A 21,494-nucleotide genomic window follows, 5' to 3' on the forward strand; every position below is an offset into this window, starting at 1 on the left:
TGACATTGCCATAACAGGTCAGTCGTCCTACCTTTCCGTGCCGTTCTTGTTACATACTGACTGTAAGAAGGCAATGTGTTCTTGAGACTGCAGGCATTACAATCCCCAAGAAAACATTTTGGTTCCTTAACAGCAAGGTCACCAAGTTTATCCCCATGTAATGAATGTTTATAAATGACGTCAGCAGCCCTGTTGTTGTTAGCGACAGGAGGCACAAGAGAGTAGCTCCACCTCTTCGGTACACAACATGTCCCTCGCTATACATGCTTACAACACCTTGTGTAAACAAACACCACCTCCGATAGGTTTTCCAGTTATGTTGACGTCTGTATCAATAGTGAATGGCGTTCCGAAACCATCAATTTCGAGGCTAGAGTTTTCTATGGCAGCGTTTAACCAAGTTTCATTGAAACAAAGTAGGCAGCTTTCTCGGAATTCAGACATGAACTTCACACAGGCTTCCAGTTCGTGACGTTGACGCCTTATAAGAGAAGGCGCATTTGTCATCAAAATAGTAGGTAATGGCGGTCTGGTTTTGCGTGATCTTATTCTTCACATCTGAGTACACATCTCTTACCTCGTTTACAGGCTCAAGTCTGCCCTGTCGTCATGTGTACACTCCGAGGGTAGTTCCATACGTAAGTCAGTGACATCAGTGAATCCACTAAGCTGTGGTAGCGGTTCCCTTTCGTAGCGTATGGCGGTAAAGTAACGGTCCAGTTTTGTGTTGTGACAGTTTCTAAAAGGCTATCTGTACCTTTATGAGAGCGAGAACCATGTCTGGCTTCACACTTGCGTTTCCACTTGGGAATGATCGCGTAACAATAGCAAGTTATTGAGAATGTCCGATTTATTGCCATCCAGAGACATTATTATGATGCTTCAGACAGAAAGTAATCAAAATGTAAATCGTTACTGTTCAGGTGGGGTATTGGTTCTCTTTGGAAAAGCCAGTGGATTGTCATCCTCAATCGTTTTTGTCAGAATTTATGTTGTGTCTGAATATTTAGTCATGAACAGGATTGGTATTCTGGAAAAGGATAGTTAATCTTTATCTTGTCCTGTATTCAAGGTATCGTTTGGTACGGAGCTGTACCTTAGCTGTGTGAACGTCAATACTTTTAGAATGGTTGACATGGGTTCTTTTTCATGTAAAGGACGAATATCACCTTTTGCCTGGTCGTAACAAGCTACGGGTGGATTACTTACCAAAGAAATATTATGAATATGCAACCAAACAAAAATGTAATCATATCATTATGTCTGCAACTGATCTATCTATCTATATTTATGAAGCGATGTCACTTCGAAGTACATTATTGTCAGAACAGTTAGATCTGAAGACATCAGGTCCATTGTAATACAAATATAACCATGGACCGATGGCCTTCACTTACGAGTGAGTGAGTGACTATGGTTTTACGCCGCTTTAAGCAATATTTCAGCAAAATCACGACGGGGGACACCAGTAATGGGCTTCACACATTGTACCCATGTGGGGAATCGAACCCAGGTCTTCGGTGTGACGAGCGAACGCTTTAACCACTAGGCTACAACATCACCATCCTTCACTTTGGAACTAAACTGAATCGAACTCTAGAATACTGTGCTAATACTAGAATCGAGATGGGATGCTCCTCTTTACATCCTTGTGGAACAGACGCATCAGTTTCTGTTTTAAGCAGTGTTATTTAGAGTTCTATATCTGTAGTTGTTGACACAGTCGACACTGATAACGTCACAATCAGTCAACTCTCACTGGCGATAGCTCCAGGTCTCGGCGGTGATATCTCTGTAACCTAATGCAGATGTCGGCCATTGACGGGCTGTTCATGTAACGCTGCTCCAAAATGAAGAAAGCGATATGTGGGTCATGTAGAATAAAAGAAATCATTGGCCGACAAAATAGTGATATATCCCCGAGAAAGTACCCCACACAGTGTTACACTGGTATTACCCCTGTGGATGACTCACCGAAACAAGGAGAATAATCTGCTCTATGCTGGCTTATTGTCCGTGGTCCATGTTATTTTGAGTCATATGTATGGATTACACTGTGGGTGTTTATTAGATTCCTACCCACGATAACAGGATACTGGCCCGCCTAAGGGACGCAACTCTGCACAGCGTATTGAACGTGTCCCAACAAGGTGACTATTAAGGTGCATCAAATGTTCCATTCGGTTACCCGTCACTTATACCAAACCGCAAACCGGCAACACAGCTAAATCCTACAATGACCAGCATCAGTTTGATTAAATGTCGTTTCCCGGACAGATCAGCCTGCAGACACTCGAAAAACGTGACAAACATGAAGGTCCCGGTAGCCAGCGACTGGAGGAACCCAGCGGCATATGCTTGACCCTCAGTACTCAATCTGCTCTCCGTTAGGGCGGTACCCACGCCGGCCCCCAGGGGCGCTACAGTAGAGAAGAAGATGAGATAAAACAAAGCTGAGCGGGGGGTTTTGGTGTGGGACTCAACAAAACTTAGACCGAGGCTGAACGCGACCAGAGCTTTGTGGAAGCTCATGGCCACCAGCAATGTCCACACTAAGTTAGTACTCGTCTGTATACCTATCACAAAGCCATCGAACACGGTGTGTAGAGACAATGCTATGAACAGAACAAACGACCGGAAGCCGCTCATGTCGACCGGCTGTGGTTGACCGGAAGTAGTGTCCTGCACCGTCACCTGGATATCAGCGACCCCGTTGTCCTCTACGGGTTCCGTGTTAGTCACGTTCACATCGTCACTGGAGTTGTTCAAGTCTCTGTCGATGTCGCGTGACGTCAGACAGCTCTCGGTGCTGCCGTCCGATTCCCCTACAGATCCGTAGCGAATGTATTGAGGGTTACCGGAAGCTCTTTTGGTGATTTCCTGGGCCTGTGAATTCTTACTGTAATTGACAGTGACTGTGGTGTTGGATTCCACGGAGGACTCTTTACACATTTTCAGAAGGTTCTCCGTCACGTACATAATCAGGAACCCGATTCCAACACACGCCTCGGTCACAGGGTACGTCACCTCCGGGAAGGCACGTGTCATGGCTTCACGTGCCCCGGGTAGGAGATGCACAAGACAAGTGGCTAGGAATATTCCTCCGGCGAAACTCTGCAGTAAAAGTATGTTGTCGCTTGCAAACGTTTTCTTCTGTAAGAGCTTGCGAAGCAGGACGTAGGGGAGGACTGCACCGAGGAAGGTGACGAGGAATATGACACCTATTGATATAATCTTCACATACAAAGTTTCCATGGTGTACGTGTAACGTCAGCGTCAAGTCCGTCTAGACACAAGACTCCTCCCTGCTTTGGGTGGCGTCTACTAGGGATTGTTCAGGCTACAGGTTGTCAACAATCCAAGTGTGGCGCCTTCCACCAACTCGCGTCAATGTCCACAGATCAGGTGCAGCTGTTTGATGTGATGGTGTCTGTGTGCCGCACCCTCCGTATCCACGTCACGTGATGCAGTATCTCCCTTATCACTGAAGCCTGTCTGTCCCACTCTCATCATCACACCCTGAAAGTGTCACTATGAACGTGACACGTACACTTAAGATAACACAGATATCGATTATCTCAATTACATTAGTTTGTTGTTCAGTCTTGGGTTATGGATATTGCACTGTTGGGAAATGCCTGATTACGGGTTGTCTCCCTTCCAAGGCGTGCTGTCGGCATGTTTTTCTCTGGCAGATTTAATATTTCAAAACTAAATGAATATACAAACCTCAACATTCCAATGCGACGCCGTTTCTGCACAGTGGTCAGTGACGTCCAACAGGCCAATTCCGCACAGTACGACTTTGGATCCCGGGCCCGGTTCCACAAAGCGGTCGCAGCGCTACGACTGTCGTAAGCCTATGTTGAAGATGGAAGTTTCGGTCATCTTAGCACTACGATCGCCTTGAGGCAGAGTGTGTCCCTGTGTTCATAATCCGAATTACCCGCCAACACGAAATGGACAGAAACACAACTCACATTACAATATCTATACAGAGTTTCCAACATCATGACATGCATTGAACATAAGAACATAGAACATGGCTTATTAAAAACAGAAATAGCTCAATCACAATCGATTTTATGCATATTAAATATCATGTATAAAAAAACATACTCCATATTTTGTTTTTTTACAAGATGTACATTGAAAGTATACAAAGTCTTTAAAATCTAATCTAATCAGAACCGCTAGCAATGTTGCAGGGTAGTCAGTACTTTCAATCCGTCACCAAATATATATATTCTAGTATTGTTTTATATTATTGATAATTCTGCTGAGGCTACAGCGACACTTGGGAACCTCGGAGTGATAAAGCACTTACGCATCTTCCATCATGCACATCCCATTCACAGTAAACCCAATGTCAGCTTTCAACCACAGACCTAGCGGAACCTGGGGCGCACTGCTGAAAAATCGATATGATTGGTTGCAGATTTGGACCACGTGACCATCATGTGACATGCCCAGTGCTGACTTCCAGGACACGAGATAGGAGCACGATGCTGGCCAGATATAATTACTGGTCTGAAAGGTATTTCTTGGCTTTCATCATCCCCTGTAATTACAGAATGTGTAGGAATCAGACAACTATGGCTGGCGTGCTCAGGCTGAGGGCTAGATCCCCACTTGTGGCACAGGCCTAGTTATTGTTGTTTGCCAATCCGGTGGCTTCCTGGTAGTCTGGTTATCGATCTAAGTCCATTTACAGATCTGTTGGAATTCACTCGCCCCTCTATACCACTAGCTCCCCCAGACACCGTCAACACCTAGGTAAGACGTACTGTAGTTGTGTCGTCATTCAACGTTCTACCACCATGATTCATTGTATATTGTAATGAACTAGCTGTTGTATCATCGATATCTTGCCGCATGGCGGTCTCCTGTTTGACGGCCGTGTTACCAGTGACTATATAGTACCAGCCGCCACACGGAGCAGTGATGTGAGTCATATTACAGTTTCAGGATGATTACAATCACATTGTCACAACACCATCCATGTCGTCCTTTCTTATATATTTGTTGCTACCTGTGTCGTATGCTTGTGCTCCATATAGATTGATTGAAAGGATGCACACATGGATTCGCCAAGGTTCGTCTTCAGTGTCAGGTCACGAGGGACGTGCTTTATATAAGCATTACACCACAGTGCAATGTCTTATAATGACATACGAGGGGAACTATACACACACCACACGCACCATCTCAACAGGTGCCGTTGGTAGCGTATTGCAAGCATTCATTATTTTGATCTGTTTACGGGTTTTCGCACCTGTGCATGCGGAATGCTCTCAGCATGTACCAAATACCAAAGTCTCAAATCATGCATGCTTCAGTTTTTACGGAAGGTCTTTTCCCCCTAATTAATAAATAATTAGATATCATTCTAATGCCGAAACGATACTTTGTATATACAATGTGCTGAAAACATAAACAGAAAAACAGAATAAGGCTTTCAAAAATTATATTTTTCCTACGCTGTTGTATTTCTTTACAATGTGCATATATTTGCATTCAACCCTTTCTACAATAATCGATTACGTTGACGACTGAGGATACCTAGCAGCAGATGAGACGCGGACGTGGCCGCGGGCTGAGTCATACCGTGCGTGTGTCACACTAGACAGCAGATTCCGTGCAGGGTGCACATACAGGTCGTGCTCGGAGAACCGACCACACTACGCTGCACTTAAACACACACAGACATGTATCCCATGCCATACACTAAGACAAACAAGCATTTCTCCCTGGTCCTACAATAACACAAACAGACATGTCTTACTGTTCCTACACTAACACACACAGACATGTCTTACTGTTCCTACACTTACACACAGACATGTCTTACTGCTCCTACACTAACACACACAGACATGTCTTACTGTTCCTACACTAACACACACAGACATGTCTTACTGCTCCTACACTAACACACACAGACATGTCTTACTGATCATACACTAACACACACAGACATGTCTTACTGTTCCTACACTTACACACACAGACATGTCTTACTGATCCTACACTAACACACACAGACATGTCTTACTGCTCCTACACTTACACACACAGACATGTCTTACTGATCCTACACTAACACACACAGACATGTCTTACTGTTCCTACACTGACACACACAGACATGTCTTACTGCTCCTACACTAACACACACAGACATGTCTTACTGATCCTACACTAACACACAGACATGTCTTACTGCTCCTACACTTACACACACAGACATGTCTTACTGATCCTACACTAACACAAACAGACATGTCTTACTGCTCCTACACTAACACACACAGACATGTCTTACTGATCCTACACTAACACACACAGACATGTCTTACTGCTCCTACACTTACACACACAGACATGTCTTACTGCTCCTACACTAACACACAGACATGTCTTACTGCTCCTACACTTACACACACAGACATGTCTTCCTGCTCCTACACTAACACACACACATGTCTTCCTGCTCCTACACTGACACACACAGACATGTCTTACTGTTCCTACACTTACACACACAGACATGTCTTACTGCTCCTACACTAACACACAGACATGTCTTCCTGCTCCTACACTAACACACACAGACATGTCTTCCTGCTCCTACACTAACACACACAGACATGTCTTACTGTTCCTACACTTACACACACAGACATGTCTTACTGCTCCTACACTTACACACAGACATGTCTTACTGCTCCTACACTTACACACAGACATGTCTTACTGCTCCTACACTAACACACACAGACATGTCTTACTGCTCCTACACTTACACACAGACATGTCTTCCTGCTCCTACACTAACACACACAGACATGTCTTACTGCTCCTACACTTACACACAGACATGTCTTACTGCTCCTACACTTACACACAGACATGTCTTACTGCTCCTACACTTACACACACAGACATGTCTTACTGCTCCTACACTTACACACAGACATGTCTTCCTGCTCCTACACTTACACACACAGACATGTCTTACTGTTCCTACACTCACAAACACAGACATGTCTTACTGTTCCTACACTAACACACACAGACATGTCTTCCTGCTCCTACACTTACACACAGACATGTCTTACTGCTCCTACACTTACACACAGACATGTCTTACTGCTCCTACACTAACACACAGACATGTCTTACTGCTCCTACACTTATACACACAGACATGTCTTACTGCTCCTACACTAACACACACAGACATGTCTTACTGCTCCTACACTTACACACACAGACATGTCTTCCTGCTCCTACACTAACACACACAGACATGTCTTACTGCTCCTACACTTACACACAGACATGTCTTCCTGCTCCTACACTAACACACACAGACATGTCTTACTGCTCCTACACTTACACACAGACATGTCTTACTGCTCCTACACTTACACACAGACATGTCTTACTGCTCCTACACTTACACACACAGACATGTCTTACTGCTCCTACACTTACACACAGACATGTCTTCCTGCTCCTACACTAACACACACAGACATGTCTTACTGCTCCTACACTTACACACAGACATGTCTTACTGCTCCTACACTAACACACACAGACATGTCTTCCTGCTCCTACACTAACACACAGACATGTCTTCCTGCTCCTACACTAACACACACAGACATGTCTTACTGCTCCTACACTAACACACAGACATGTCTTCCTTCTCCTACACTAACACACAGACATGTCTTACTGCTCCTACAATTACACACAGACATGTCTTACTGCTCCTACACTTACACACACAGACATGTCTTCCTGCTCCTACACTAACACACAGACATGTCTTCCTGCTCCTACACTGACACACACAGACATGTCTTACTGTTCCTACACTTACACACACAGACATGTCTTACTGCTCCTACACTAACACACACAGACATGTCTTACTGATCCTACACTAACACACAGACATGTCTTACTGCTCCTACACTTACACACACAGACATGTCTTACTGATCCTACACTAACACAAACAGACATGTCTTACTGCTCCTACACTAACACACACAGACATGTCTTACTGATCCTACACTAACACACACAGACATGTCTTACTGTTCCTACACTTACACACACAGACATGTCTTACTGCTCCTACACTAACACACACAGACATGTCTTACTGCTCCTACACTCACAAACACAGACATCTCTTACTGCCCTTACACTCACAAACAAAGACATGTCTTACTGCTCCTACACTCACAAACACAGACATGTCTTACTGCTCCTACACTAACACACACAGACATGTCTTACTGCTCCTACACTAACACACACAGACATGTCTTACTGCTCCTACACTGACACACACAGACATGTCTTACTGCTCCATCACTAACACAAACAGACATGTCTTACTGCCCCTACACTTACACACAGACATGTCTTACTGCTCCTACACTTACACACACAGACATGTCTTACTGCTCCTACACTAACACACAGACATGTCTTACTGCTCCTACACTTACACACACAGACATGTCTTCCTGCTCCTACACTAACACACACACATGTCTTCCTGCTCCTACACTGACACACACAGACATGTCTTACTGTTCCTACACTTACACACACAGACATGTCTTACTGCTCCTACACTAACACACAGACATGTCTTCCTGCTCCTACACTAACACACACAGACATGTCTTCCTGCTCCTACACTAACACACACAGACATGTCTTACTGTTCCTACACTTACACACACAGACATGTCTTACTGCTCCTACACTTACACACAGACATGTCTTACTGCTCCTACACTTACACACAGACATGTCTTACTGCTCCTACACTAACACACACAGACATGTCTTACTGCTCCTACACTTACACACAGACATGTCTTACTGCTCCTACACTAACACACAGACATGTCTTACTGCTCCTACACTTATACACACAGACATGTCTTACTGCTCCTACACTAACACACACAGACATGTCTTACTGCTCCTACACTTACACACAGACATGTCTTACTGCTCCTACACTTACACACACAGACATGTCTTACTGCTCCTACACTTACACACAGACATGTCTTCCTGCTCCTACACTAACACACACAGACATGTCTTACTGTTCCTACACTTACACACAGACATGTCTTACTGCTCCTACACTAACACACACAGACATGTCTTCCTGCTCCTACACTAACACACAGACATGTCTTCCTGCTCCTACACTAACACACACAGACATGTCTTACTGCTCCTACACTAACACACAGACATGTCTTCCTGCTCCTACACTAACACACAGACATGTCTTACTGCTCCTACACTTACACACAGACATGTCTTACTGCTCCTACACTTAAACACACAGACATGTCTTCCTGCTCCTACACTAACACACAGACATATCTTCATGCTCCTACACTGACACACACAGACATGTCTTACTGTTCCTACACTTACACACACAGACATGTCTTACTGCTCCTACACTTACACACAGACATGTCTTCCTGCTCCTACACTAACACACACAGACATGTCTTACTGCTCCTACACTTACACACAGACATGTCTTACTGCTCCTACACTAACACACACAGACATGTCTTACTGCTCCTACACTTACACACAGACATGTCTTACTGCTCCTACACTTACACACACAGACATGTCTTACTGCTCCTACACTTACACACAGACATGTCTTACTGCTCCTACACTTACACACACAGACATGTCTTCCTGCTCCTACACTTACACACAGACATGTCTTCCTGCTCCTACACTAACACACACAGACATGTCTTACTGCTCCTACACTTACACACAGACATGTCTTACTGCTCCTACACTTACACACAGACATGTCTTACTGCTCCTACACTTACACACACAGACATGTCTTACTGCTCCTACACTTACACACAGACATGTCTTACTGCTCATACACTAACACACACAGACATGTCTTCCTGCTCCTACACTTACACACACAGACATGTCTTACTTCTTCTACACTTACACACACAGACATGTCTTACTGCTCCTACACTAACACACACAGACATGTCTTCCTGCTCCTACACTAACACACACAGACATGTCTTACTGCTCCTACACTAACACACACAGACATGTCTTACTGCTCCTAGACTTACACACACACAGGTCTTACTGCTCCTACACTTACACACATACATGTCTTCCTGCTCCTACACTAACACACACAGACATGTCTTACTGCTCCTACACTTACACACAGACATGTCTTACTGCTCCTACACTAACACACACAGACATGTCTTCCTGCTCCTACACTAACACACAGACATGTCTTACTGCTCCTACACTTACACACAGACATGTCTTACTGCTCCTACACTAACACACAGACATGTCTTACTGCTCCTACACTGACACACACAGACATGTCTTACTGCTCCTACACTTACACACACAGACATGTCTTCCTGCTCCTACACTAACACACACAGACATGTCTTACTGCTCCTACACTTACACACAGACATGTCTTCCTGCTCCTACACTAACACACACAGACATGTCTTACTGCTCCTACACTTACACACAGACATGTCTTACTGCTCCTACACTTACACACAGACATGTCTTACTGCTCCTACACTTACACACACAGACATGTCTTACTGCTCCTACACTTACACACAGACATGTCTTCCTGCTCCTACACTAACACACACAGACATGTCTTACTGCTCCTACACTTACACACAGACATGTCTTACTGCTCCTACACTAACACACACAGACATGTCTTCCTGCTCCTACACTAACACACAGACATGTCTTCCTGCTCCTACACTAACACACACAGACATGTCTTACTGCTCCTACACTAACACACAGACATGTCTTCCTGCTCCTACACTAACACACAGACATGTCTTACTGCTCCTACACTTACACACAGACATGTCTTACTGCTCCTACACTTACACACACAGACATGTCTTCCTGCTCCTACACTAACACACAGACATATCTTCATGCTCCTACACTGACACACACAGACATGTCTTACTGTTCCTACACTTACACACACAGACATGTCTTACTGCTCCTACACTTACACACAGACATGTCTTCCTGCTCCTACACTAACACACACAGACATGTCTTACTGCTCCTACACTTACACACAGACATGTCTTACTGCTCCTACACTAACACACACAGACATGTCTTACTGCTCCTACACTTACACACAGACATGTCTTACTGCTCCTACACTTACACACACAGACATGTCTTACTGCTCCTACACTTACACACAGACATGTCTTACTGCTCCTACACTTACACACACAGACATGTCTTACTGCTCCTACACTTACACACAGACATGTCTTCCTGCTCCTACACTAACACACACAGACATGTCTTACTGCTCCTACACTTACACACAGACATGTCTTACTGCTCCTACACTTACACGCAGACATGTCTTACTGCTCCTACACTTACACACACAGACATGTCTTACTGCTCCTACACTTACACACAGACATGTCTTACTGCTCATACACTAACACACACAGACATGTCTTCCTGCTCCTACACTTACACACACAGACATGTCTTACTTCTTCTACACTTACACACACAGACATGTCTTACTGCTCCTACACTAACACACACAGACATGTCTTCCTGCTCCTACACTAACACACACAGACATGTCTTACTGCTCCTACACTAACACACACAGACATGTCTTACTGCTCCTAGACTTACACACACACAGGTCTTACTGCTCCTACACTTACACACATACATGTCTTCCTGCTCCTACACTAACACACACAGACATGTCTTACTGCTCCTACACTTACACACAGACATGTCTTACTGCTCCTACACTAACACACACAGACATGTCTTCCTGCTCCTACACTAACACACAGACATGTCTTACTGCTCCTACACTTACACACAGACATGTCTTACTGCTCCTACACTAACACACAGACATGTCTTACTGCTCCTACACTGACACACACAGACATGTCTTACTGCTCCTACACTAACACACACAGACATGTCTTACTGTTCCTACACTTACACACACAGACATGTCTTACTGCTCCTACACTTACACACAGACATGTCTTACTGCTCCTACACTAACACACAGACATGTCTTACTGCTCCTACACTGACACACACAGACATGTCTTACTGTTCCTACACTTACACACACAGACATGTCTTACTGCTCCTACACTAACACACAGACATGTCTTACTGCTCCTACACTTACACACACAGACATGTCTTCCTGCTCCTACACTAACACACACAGACATGTCTTACTGCTCCTACACTTACACACAGACATGTCTTACTGCTCCTACACTTACACACAGACATGTCTTCCTGCTCCTACACTTACACACAGACATGTCTTACTGCTCCTACACTTACACACACAGACATGTCTTACTGCTCCTACACTAACACACACATACATGTCTTCCTGCTCCTACACTAACACACACAGACATGTCTTACTGCTCCTACACTTACACACACAGACATGTCTTACTGCTCCTACACTTACACACACAGACATGTATTGCTGCTCCTACACTAACACACAGACATGTCTTACTGCTCGTACACTAACACACAGACATGTCTTGCTGCTCCTACACTAACACACACAGACATGTCTTACTGCTCCTACACTAACACACACAGACATGTCTTACTGCTCCTACACTGACACACACAGACATGTCTTCCTGCTCCTACACTAACACACACAGACATGTCTTGCTGCCCCTGCACTGACACACACAGACATGTCTTACTGCTCCTACACTTACACACACAGACATGTCTTCCTGCTCCTACACTAACACACAGACATGTCTTACTGCTCCTACACTAACACACACAGACATGTCTTACTGCTCCTACACTTACACACAGACACGTCTTACTGCTCCTACACTAACACACAGACATGTCTTACTGCTCCTACACTAACACACACAGACATGTCTTCCTGTTCCTACACTTACACACAGACATGTCTTCCTGCTCCTACACTAACACACACAGACATGTCTTACTGCTCCTACACTTACACAGAGACATGTCTTCCTGCTCCTACACTAACACACACAGACATGTCTTACTGATCCTACACTGACACACACAGACATGTCTTACTGTTCCTACACTTACACACATAGACATGTCTTACTGCTCCTACACTAACACACAGACATGTGTCCCTGTTCCAGACTTACACACATAGATATGTCTCCTTGGTTCTATACCGACACACACAGACATGTCTCCCTGGTCCGACACTTATCCACTGGTATGTCTCCCTGGTCCTGTACTGACACACACAGACATGTCTCCCCTGGATCTATAATGATACACAGACACATGTCTACCTGGTCCGACACTTATCCACAGTTATGTCTCCCTGGTCCTGTACTGACACACACAGACATGTCTCCCCTGGATCTATAATGATACACAGAGACATGTCTCCCTGGTCCGACACTTATCCACTGTTATGTCTCCCTGGTCCTGTACTGACACACACAGACATGTCTCCCCTGGATCTATAATGATACACAGAGACATGTCTCCCTGGTCCGACACTTATCCACTGTTATGTCTCCCTGGTCCTGTACTGACACACACAGACATGTCTCCCCTGGATCTATAATGATACACAGAGACATGTCTCCCTGGTCCGACAATTATCCACTGTTATGTCTCCCTGGTCCTGTACTGACACACACAGACATGTCTCCCCTGGATCTATAATGATACACAGAGACATGTCTCCCTGGTCCGACACTTATCCACTGATATGTCTCCCTGGACCTTTGTGTCATTTTTTGAAGGCAGTTGAACAAAACCTGTTTGATGGTTGCTGGTTGAATCCTGGTAACGGGGGCAGTTTAAGAAGATTCATACAACCTTTGCTTTCGCTGGTATTTCACCTTTTGCACATCCCAAAGGCACTGTATTATATTGTGCCTGAATAATTGGTTTCAAATCATTATGGTTTGAGATCGTTTACACCATTGGAAATGCCAAAAGTGTTATCGAGAACTTGTTCGAATAATTACATAAGTAAGCAATCTGCTCACCACACGCCTACAGGACACGAGGGGAGGCTTCCAGGTGAATGACGGCCTTCTGAATAATTTTAACTCAAGAACATGCAGATTTACGCTGGGTTACTACGCGACATTTGACCGAGACTAAACTATTTCCAACGTTTCTCTTCGATTTCAGTCCATGCTATAAACATGCTCAAGTGAGGTTCCAAAGCAGTCGGGGTGAAGCCCATTTCTGGTGTCCCCCGTTGTGATTTTGCCGGAATAATGCACAGGTGGTGTAAAACCATACTCACTCACTCATTAAATAGCAGTCAACACAGGGATGTTAGTCCAGGCTGTTTAGTCACTTGATTTTGTCATTTGGCATACAGCCAACTGTTTAATAAACTGTAAAAATAAGACACCAGTAAATCAAATGTATAGGTACCACTGTCATTGTGGAATGCATAGTACAGGTGAATGGGAGCTGGCATGAGTCATTTATTAAGCTGAAGTAAAGATGTATCGGTGATACTTTCCCTTACCTCCACATGGAAAGACAGACACTACTGTACTAAGAGTGCGGAATGGTATATAAAAAACGAGATTTCAAAATTTTAAAAATTCCCAAAGTGTAAGAGATATGTCTTTCTAGTAATAGTTTCTTGTTAGTAATGAACGAATTGGGAACACATTACAACCGCTAGTGAAGTAGGACAGTAGATTCTGGGCGATGTGGGAAAGATTGGACATTTAAAAGTTGACGGTTTTTTATCAGTAGTGCGTAATACCGCCACGATTTGTCGAACATTAATTTTACCATCACACTCAAGAATGCTTGATTCTGATTTGTTAAAAAGAGGTTTCCTTATTGCTACGGAAACCCCTTTTAAAAATATTCAGCCTTTAAACACAAAAGAACGTGTGTTTCAAGACATCGAGAGTCTACATATCGATTCATAAAAAAATGGCTGCCGATCGATCACCCACAGGAACTGTAAAAGGTTTCAATATTTCCTCTATTGCACGTTAGGTCTCAACTACAATCCAGGTCTGATGTTGTCTGTGACGCATAGAACGGATATCATGCTGTCTATGACGTATAGAACGGGTATGATGTTATCTGTGACGTATGGAAGGGGTATGATGTTGTCTATGACGTATAGAACGGGTATGATGTTGTCTATGACGTATAGAACGGGTATGATGTTGCCTATGACGTATGGAAGGGGTATGGTGTTGTGTATGACGTATGGAATGGGTATGATGTTGTCTGTGACGTACAGAACAGGTGTGATGTTGTCTGTGACAGGAGTGAAATATCAAGTTTTATGTTCACTGCAGTGAAATATCAAGTGTTATGTTCACAGCAGTGAAATATCAAGTGTTATGTTCACTGCAGTGAAATATCAAGTGTTATGTTCACTGCAACGGCATATCAAGTGTTATGTTCACTGCCATAAAAATATCTCAATGCAGTATACAATAAATGAGTTCATGTGACGTTGTATAAAGGCGTAGTTTATGACGTTGCATGCCGTGTTGTGTGTAGCGTTGTTTATGATGTTGTACATGACATTGTGTATGACGTGTGTGGCCGTGCATACCGTGTATGACTGTGAATATAGCGTTGCGTATGACGTTGTGTATGACGTATATATGTTTATGTGACGTTGTATCTGGTGTTGTTTATGACGTTGTGTTTGACATTGTCTATGACGTTGCGTATGGCGTCGTTTATGACGTTGCATAACATGTTATTTCTATTGGATATGGAAAGAATGTTTGTCTCTTTATGTGTATATATGATGTTGTGTATGACGTGTTTGACCGTTCAAATTGCGTTGTGTATGCGTAATGTATGGTGTTATTCGTTCTTCTTCTAGAGTGGCTGCCGATGACAGCTGAACCATGTCAACACCGTCGCCGTCCAAGTCTACACAAGCATCGCACAAAACACGACGTCGTCACAAGTCGGGATACGTAGACGACTGGCAGTCGGGCAAAGACTTCTCGGAAACCAATCTTCACATGTTGGAGAGCGAGTCCCTCACTGACCTCAGCTTCCGGGTTGGCGAGGAACGCGAGACCGTCAAAGCCCATAAATATATCTTAGTGAGTCGCAGCTGTGTATTTAACCGGATGTTGTGTGGTCCGATGCCCGAGAAGAAGGAGGTGGAGATCCCAGACATTGACCCCGCTATATTCAGGAGTCTCATCAGGTAATGCAACAGACTTATCAGGTTTGAACATTGGAGCGCGTTGTCCATCTCTTGTTCAACATTCATGGCAAAATACGCATATGGTTTCCTTTAAAACATGTGTATTGAATTGCATTTGACTTGTTGAAGATGTCTTAGCAGATAGGAATAGTTACAGCTCCAGTGACTAGACACGTAACCCACTCACTCACCATTGCTATATTTGTTCATACAGTGGTCCCCGGGCTAGCTTCACACTGGAACTGACCGAGACATGGAGCAGTTACATTTCACACTTCAATTGTATCTAGTCAAATAATGACATATAAAACGTTCTACTGGGAAGCATTAACGATATCTTAATTTTATGTTCACACAAAGTTTATTTTACATGAGTATCAATTCTTCAGATTGCATTAACTGGCTGTCGTGGTTGCTAAAAATAGTTTATTCATTCCCTAAACATGGCGTGATCGTAGGTCATCTGGCGTGTGCTGCATTTGACTTATACTTATTATACACCTGTACATCATACAACAGGAAACAGTCCGCTCCGTCATTCTTTATATACATATTTCTCTCCAGGTTCTTGTACACGAATGACGTCACCATCACACCAGACAACGTCATTGGTTTGTTGTACTCCTCCAAGAAGTACAATGTCAGGAGTCTGGAGCAGCGGTGCCTCCAGTTCTGTGAGATGTCTCTCACTGCTGACAACGCTTGCACAATCCTGCAGCAGGCGTGTCTGTTTGACGAGGATGGGCTTCAGGAGAAGGCTATGGACGTCATCAAGCGAGAGGCAAAGCAGGTTCTCCAATCCGAGAGCTTTCTGGAACTGAGTCACGAGTGTCTGGACAGGATCCTGGCTAACGATGACCTCAAGGCGGAAGAGGACCTCATCTTCGGTGCTGCCCTCCAGTGGGCGGAGGCCGAATGTAAGCGACAAGAAAGGGCAGTAACTCCCGCCGAAAAGCGATGTGTATTAGGTCAGTCATTGTATCTTGTAAGATTCCCGTTAATGAGCCAGAAACTATTTGTCGAGAAGGCTAGAGGTGCGGGAGTGTTAACAGACAGTGAAAAAGTCAAAATATTGGAACATTTTACCTTGACGGAACTCCCTGTCGAACCATTCTGCACAAAGAAAAGGAACTCATTGAAGCCTATTCGCTCTATCGAAAGATTCGGATCTCGCGGCAGGTGGACGGGAGCCAACCCAGTGACGGATGCCATCACAGTGTCATGCAGCAAAACCGTCAAGCTGCTGACATTTCTGTTGTTCGCGCCAACCAGATCCGGAAGCGGAACACTCTCCGTACTCATCTCCATAGAGGACAAGGAGCAGAAAGTGATCCTGCACCACTGCTGCGACCGCGAGATCTCCACCGGAGACGATCAGTTCAAGGTCATGCTGCCTGCGTCTATCCTCCTCCACCCTGACACCAACTACAGCGTCAGTGTCACCATCAAGGGACCCAGCAGGTACTGGGGCATCATGAACGGCTTTTCAGAGGTGCACGATGCAGACGGGGACGTGACGTGGAAGATTTCCCACAACTCGAATAGTTCCTTTTATAACAGCGTCACAGAAGGGTACATCTCTGGAATGCACTTCATAGTGGAGCCGTGACGGGGCAGCGTGGAAGTGATGCGTCAGTACTATCATTCACACATACAATGATATTACATATGTGGTCATTTGACAAACACTTCCCTTTGTAATGTAACTAAAGTTGTCACGCCGCTTTACTCTGAGCAGTGTTGCTGATTGGTCATTCATTGAATCTGGACTACACCAGTTTATTTTGTGTCGTGTTAATACCTCGACCAGCTTTGCCTCCAATTGTGTTCAGTGTGTGGGACAATCAAGGAAACCAGGTTGATATTACAAGAGTTACTGAACTCCCTTGTGGGTGCATGGGTCGTCCCATGGCACGGTTGACACCCGTGTATACTCACATGCTATGCATGTCATGTAGGCAGGGCGGGATGCTGTGATACAGCATCGCAACGGTAAGCGTTTATGCAATCATTTAATTGTTTTATATTTTTTTCTCTTTTACGATATATTTTATGGTTTTATTTTTCCGCAGGGAATACTTTGCGGGTGATGACTGTTTTCCTGCTTATATCTGCTACAATTTGAGGTTGCGTGTCTTTGTGTGATGCTGATGTGCAGAACACGATTGCTCTATGTTGCGCTGCCTGTGAAGCCTTTACAAACGTACACAGCGCTAACGGTATATATGTTACACTATATAACGGTATGTATGTTAGTTACACTATATAACGGTAGATATATTACACTATATGACGGTAGATATATTACACTTTATGACGGTATATATGTCACAAGCAATGTCTAAAGTCAGTAAGTTTGTAAAATGAACAATTCACTCAGTCACTTTACAGATTGACTAACATAATTCATTTTACAAATTGACTGAAACATGAGATGAAAGTTTGATAGAAAGACTGGCAATTTAATAAAATGTCCTCGGTTATCAAAGATTCTGGTGAGTAGAGATAAGCATGCAGGCGCGTACAACAGATTCATTAGTATAGTAGAAGCCATTGACATAATCTACTTCGATTTCTTACTGGATTAAGTTAGTGACTCTCATTACTGATGTTTGGAGACTTTCCTTGGTGATGTTTAGAGACTTTCCTTGGTGATGTTTAGAGACTTTCCTTGGTAATGTTTAGTGACTCTCCTTAGTGGTGTTTAGAGACTTTCCTTATGTTTAGTGACTCTCCTTAGTAGTGTGAAGTGACTTTCCTTAGTGATGTTTAGTGACTTTCCTGAGTGTTGCTTAGAGACTATCCTGAGTGATGTTTAGAGACTATCCTAGATGATGTTTGGAGACTATTCTGGGTGATGTTTCGAGACTCTCCCGAGTGGTGTTTAGACACTCACCTGAATGATGTTTAGCGACTATCCTGAGTGATGTTTGGGCACTATCCCGGGTGATGTTTAGAGACTCTCCTGAGTGATGTTTAGAGACTCACCTGAGTGATGTTTAGTGACTATCACGAGTTATATTTTAAGACTATCCTGAGTGATGTTTAGAGACTATTATGGCTCTCCCCATTAATGTTTGGAGACAATCCTGAAGGACGTTTAGACACTATCCTGAGTGATGTTCAGACACTATCCTGAGTGATGTTTAGAGACTATCTTGAGTGATGTTTAGAGACTATCCTATCCAGAGTTATATTTAGTGTCTCTCCTGAGGGATGTTTAGTGACTCTTCTTGGTAGTTACTAGTATACTTGATGACTGGGAGTTATAGCTCGTCAGCATCTCCAACGATCATCCTCATGTTTCAGTCATTTCACAGACTGACTGTAACAATAATGCATGTGAACACATCTTCCCATTGTAATATCCACTTGAATTCGAGAGCCAGTTTATGTTATACAGGTCTTTGACCTTCTCATGACTGAAGTGCGATTATTTAGTTCCTGTTTCAAAGATAATTATTTTTCTCTCATGGTGTCCTTCCTTGGAAGCAGCATTATTTTATCAAAGGTGAGATATATGTTTCTTATGACTGTATATACTCATTACAAATCCAAAACATGAATTCAGTTAGGACCTATTCCATGATATTTTTATGATTCATGTACCATTATTTAGTCCTATTGTTGGTTTATTTGAAAGGATACGTAGCCACGTGAAGCAGCAGTTAGACTCACATGTCCGGCGTATAACCCACTTGGGCTGCGTCTGCCTTAGCGTTAGATTTTTATATTTAGTTCCGACATTGTAACTGTTGTCCTCGAAAAGCCATTGCTTCGCCATAACATACCCGCCTCATGACGCTGTTCGTGAAATCACCGACATTAGAATGCATGTACATGACGCTGCCAAAAACCTTTGCTTGAAGATATTGAATGTCGTGTGGCTGTCTGTAGCTTGGCGGAGGTCGTTATCAGTGCGTTCATCCCGTGCCGTGTGTTACGGCGCCAGCACATTCTGTTCACTCACAACACATTATATACTCACCAACATATAGAGAGACACCATCAAGCACCAACATATAGATAGACACAATCAAGAACCTACATATATAGCGTGACACCATCAAGCACCAACATATAGAGAGACAACATCAAGCACCAACATATAGAGAGACACCATCAAGCACCAACATATAGAGAGACACCATCAAGCACCAACATATAGAGAGACACCATCAAGCACCAACATATAGAGAGACACCATCACGCAGCAACATATAGAGAGACACCATCAAGCACCAAGATGTAGAGAGACACCATCAAGCACCAACATATAGCATGACACCATCAAGCACCAACATATAGAGAGACACCATCAAGCAGCAACGTATAGCACGACATCATCAAGCACCAACATATAGAGAGACCCATCAAGCAGCAACATATAGCATGACACCATCAAGCACCAACATATAGAGAGACACCATCAAGCACCAACATATAGCATGACACCATCAGCACCAACATATAGAGAGACACCATCAAGCACCAACATATAGCATGACCCCATCAAGCACCAACATATAGAGAGACACCATCAAGCACCAACATATAGCACGACACCATCAAGCACCAACATATAGAGAGACACCATCAAGCACCAACATATAGCATGACACCATCAAGCACCAACATATAGAGAGACACCATCAAGCAGCAACATATAGAATGACACCATCACGCTCCAACATATAGAGAAACACCATAAAGCACCAACATATAGCGTGACACCATTAAGCACCAACATAAAGAGACACCATCAAGCACCAACATATAGCGTGACACCATCACGCACCAACATATAGCGTGACACCATCAAGCACCAAGATGTAGAGAGACACTATCAAGCACCAACATATAGCGTGCCACCATCAAGCACAATATATAGAATGACACCATCACGCACCGACATATAGACGCACCGCCTGGTACTTCACCGACGAGAGTAACACAATCAAGTGAAGCAGTTTCCTATGCGAGACTGAAAGCCATCAATTATTCATCTGTGGTTTGCTAGACTTCAGCGTGGTGGTTTAGATAATGCGTATATTTATAATGATAATGTTTCCTGATGTTTCATGACAATGCCAAGGCACTGCCCCGACACTGTGTACTGTTATAC

At 43.8% G+C, this 21,494-nt stretch overlaps 2 protein-coding genes across 3 annotated transcripts; one reads left to right on the forward strand and one right to left on the reverse strand.

Annotated features, from left to right (window-relative positions):
* Positions 1-1,155: 1,155 nt before the first annotated feature.
* On the reverse strand, positions 1,156-3,401 carry LOC139470354 (zinc transporter ZIP3-like). Its single transcript, XM_071252749.1, has one exon. It carries the CDS (start codon positions 3,253-3,255, stop codon positions 2,185-2,187), a length of 1,071 nt encoding a protein of 356 aa, XP_071108850.1. The 5' UTR covers positions 3,256-3,401; the 3' UTR covers positions 1,156-2,184.
* A 1,076-nt stretch (positions 3,402-4,477) lies between these two features.
* LOC139470363 (BTB/POZ domain-containing protein 3-like) lies at positions 4,478-18,358 on the forward strand. 2 transcript variants are annotated; one of them, XM_071252761.1, is made up of 3 exons: positions 4,478-4,537; positions 16,034-16,369; positions 16,934-18,358. In XM_071252761.1, exons 2-3 carry the CDS (start codon positions 16,059-16,061, stop codon positions 17,976-17,978), a joined length of 1,356 nt encoding a protein of 451 aa, XP_071108862.1. In that variant the 5' UTR covers positions 4,478-4,537; positions 16,034-16,058; the 3' UTR covers positions 17,979-18,358. The 2 variants fall into 2 exon arrangements, with proteins under 2 accessions (XP_071108862.1, XP_071108870.1); XM_071252769.1 differs by lacking the exon at positions 4,478-4,537 and adding an exon at positions 14,375-14,440.
* Positions 18,359-21,494: the final 3,136 nt, after the last annotated feature.

This window comes from Haliotis cracherodii, unplaced genomic scaffold (assembly GCF_022045235.1).
Source record: "Haliotis cracherodii isolate W230 unplaced genomic scaffold, xgHalCrac1.p SCAF_1, whole genome shotgun sequence".
NCBI classification, from domain to species: domain Eukaryota; kingdom Metazoa; phylum Mollusca; class Gastropoda; order Lepetellida; family Haliotidae; genus Haliotis; species Haliotis cracherodii.

What these genes read in the sequence shown, in the direction of transcription:
- LOC139470354 (XM_071252749.1), bottom strand. Translation starts at nt 3,255, where the DNA reads ATGGAAACTTTGTATGTGAAGATTATATCAATAGGTGTCATATTCCTC.
- LOC139470363 (XM_071252761.1), top strand. Translation starts at nt 16,059, where the DNA reads ATGTCAACACCGTCGCCGTCCAAGTCTACACAAGCATCGCACAAAACA. An exon ending in ATATTCAGGAGTCTCATCAG is followed by an intron (nt 16,370 to 16,933) that starts GTAATGCAACAG and finishes ATTTCTCTCCAG; the next exon opens with GTTCTTGTACACGAATGACG.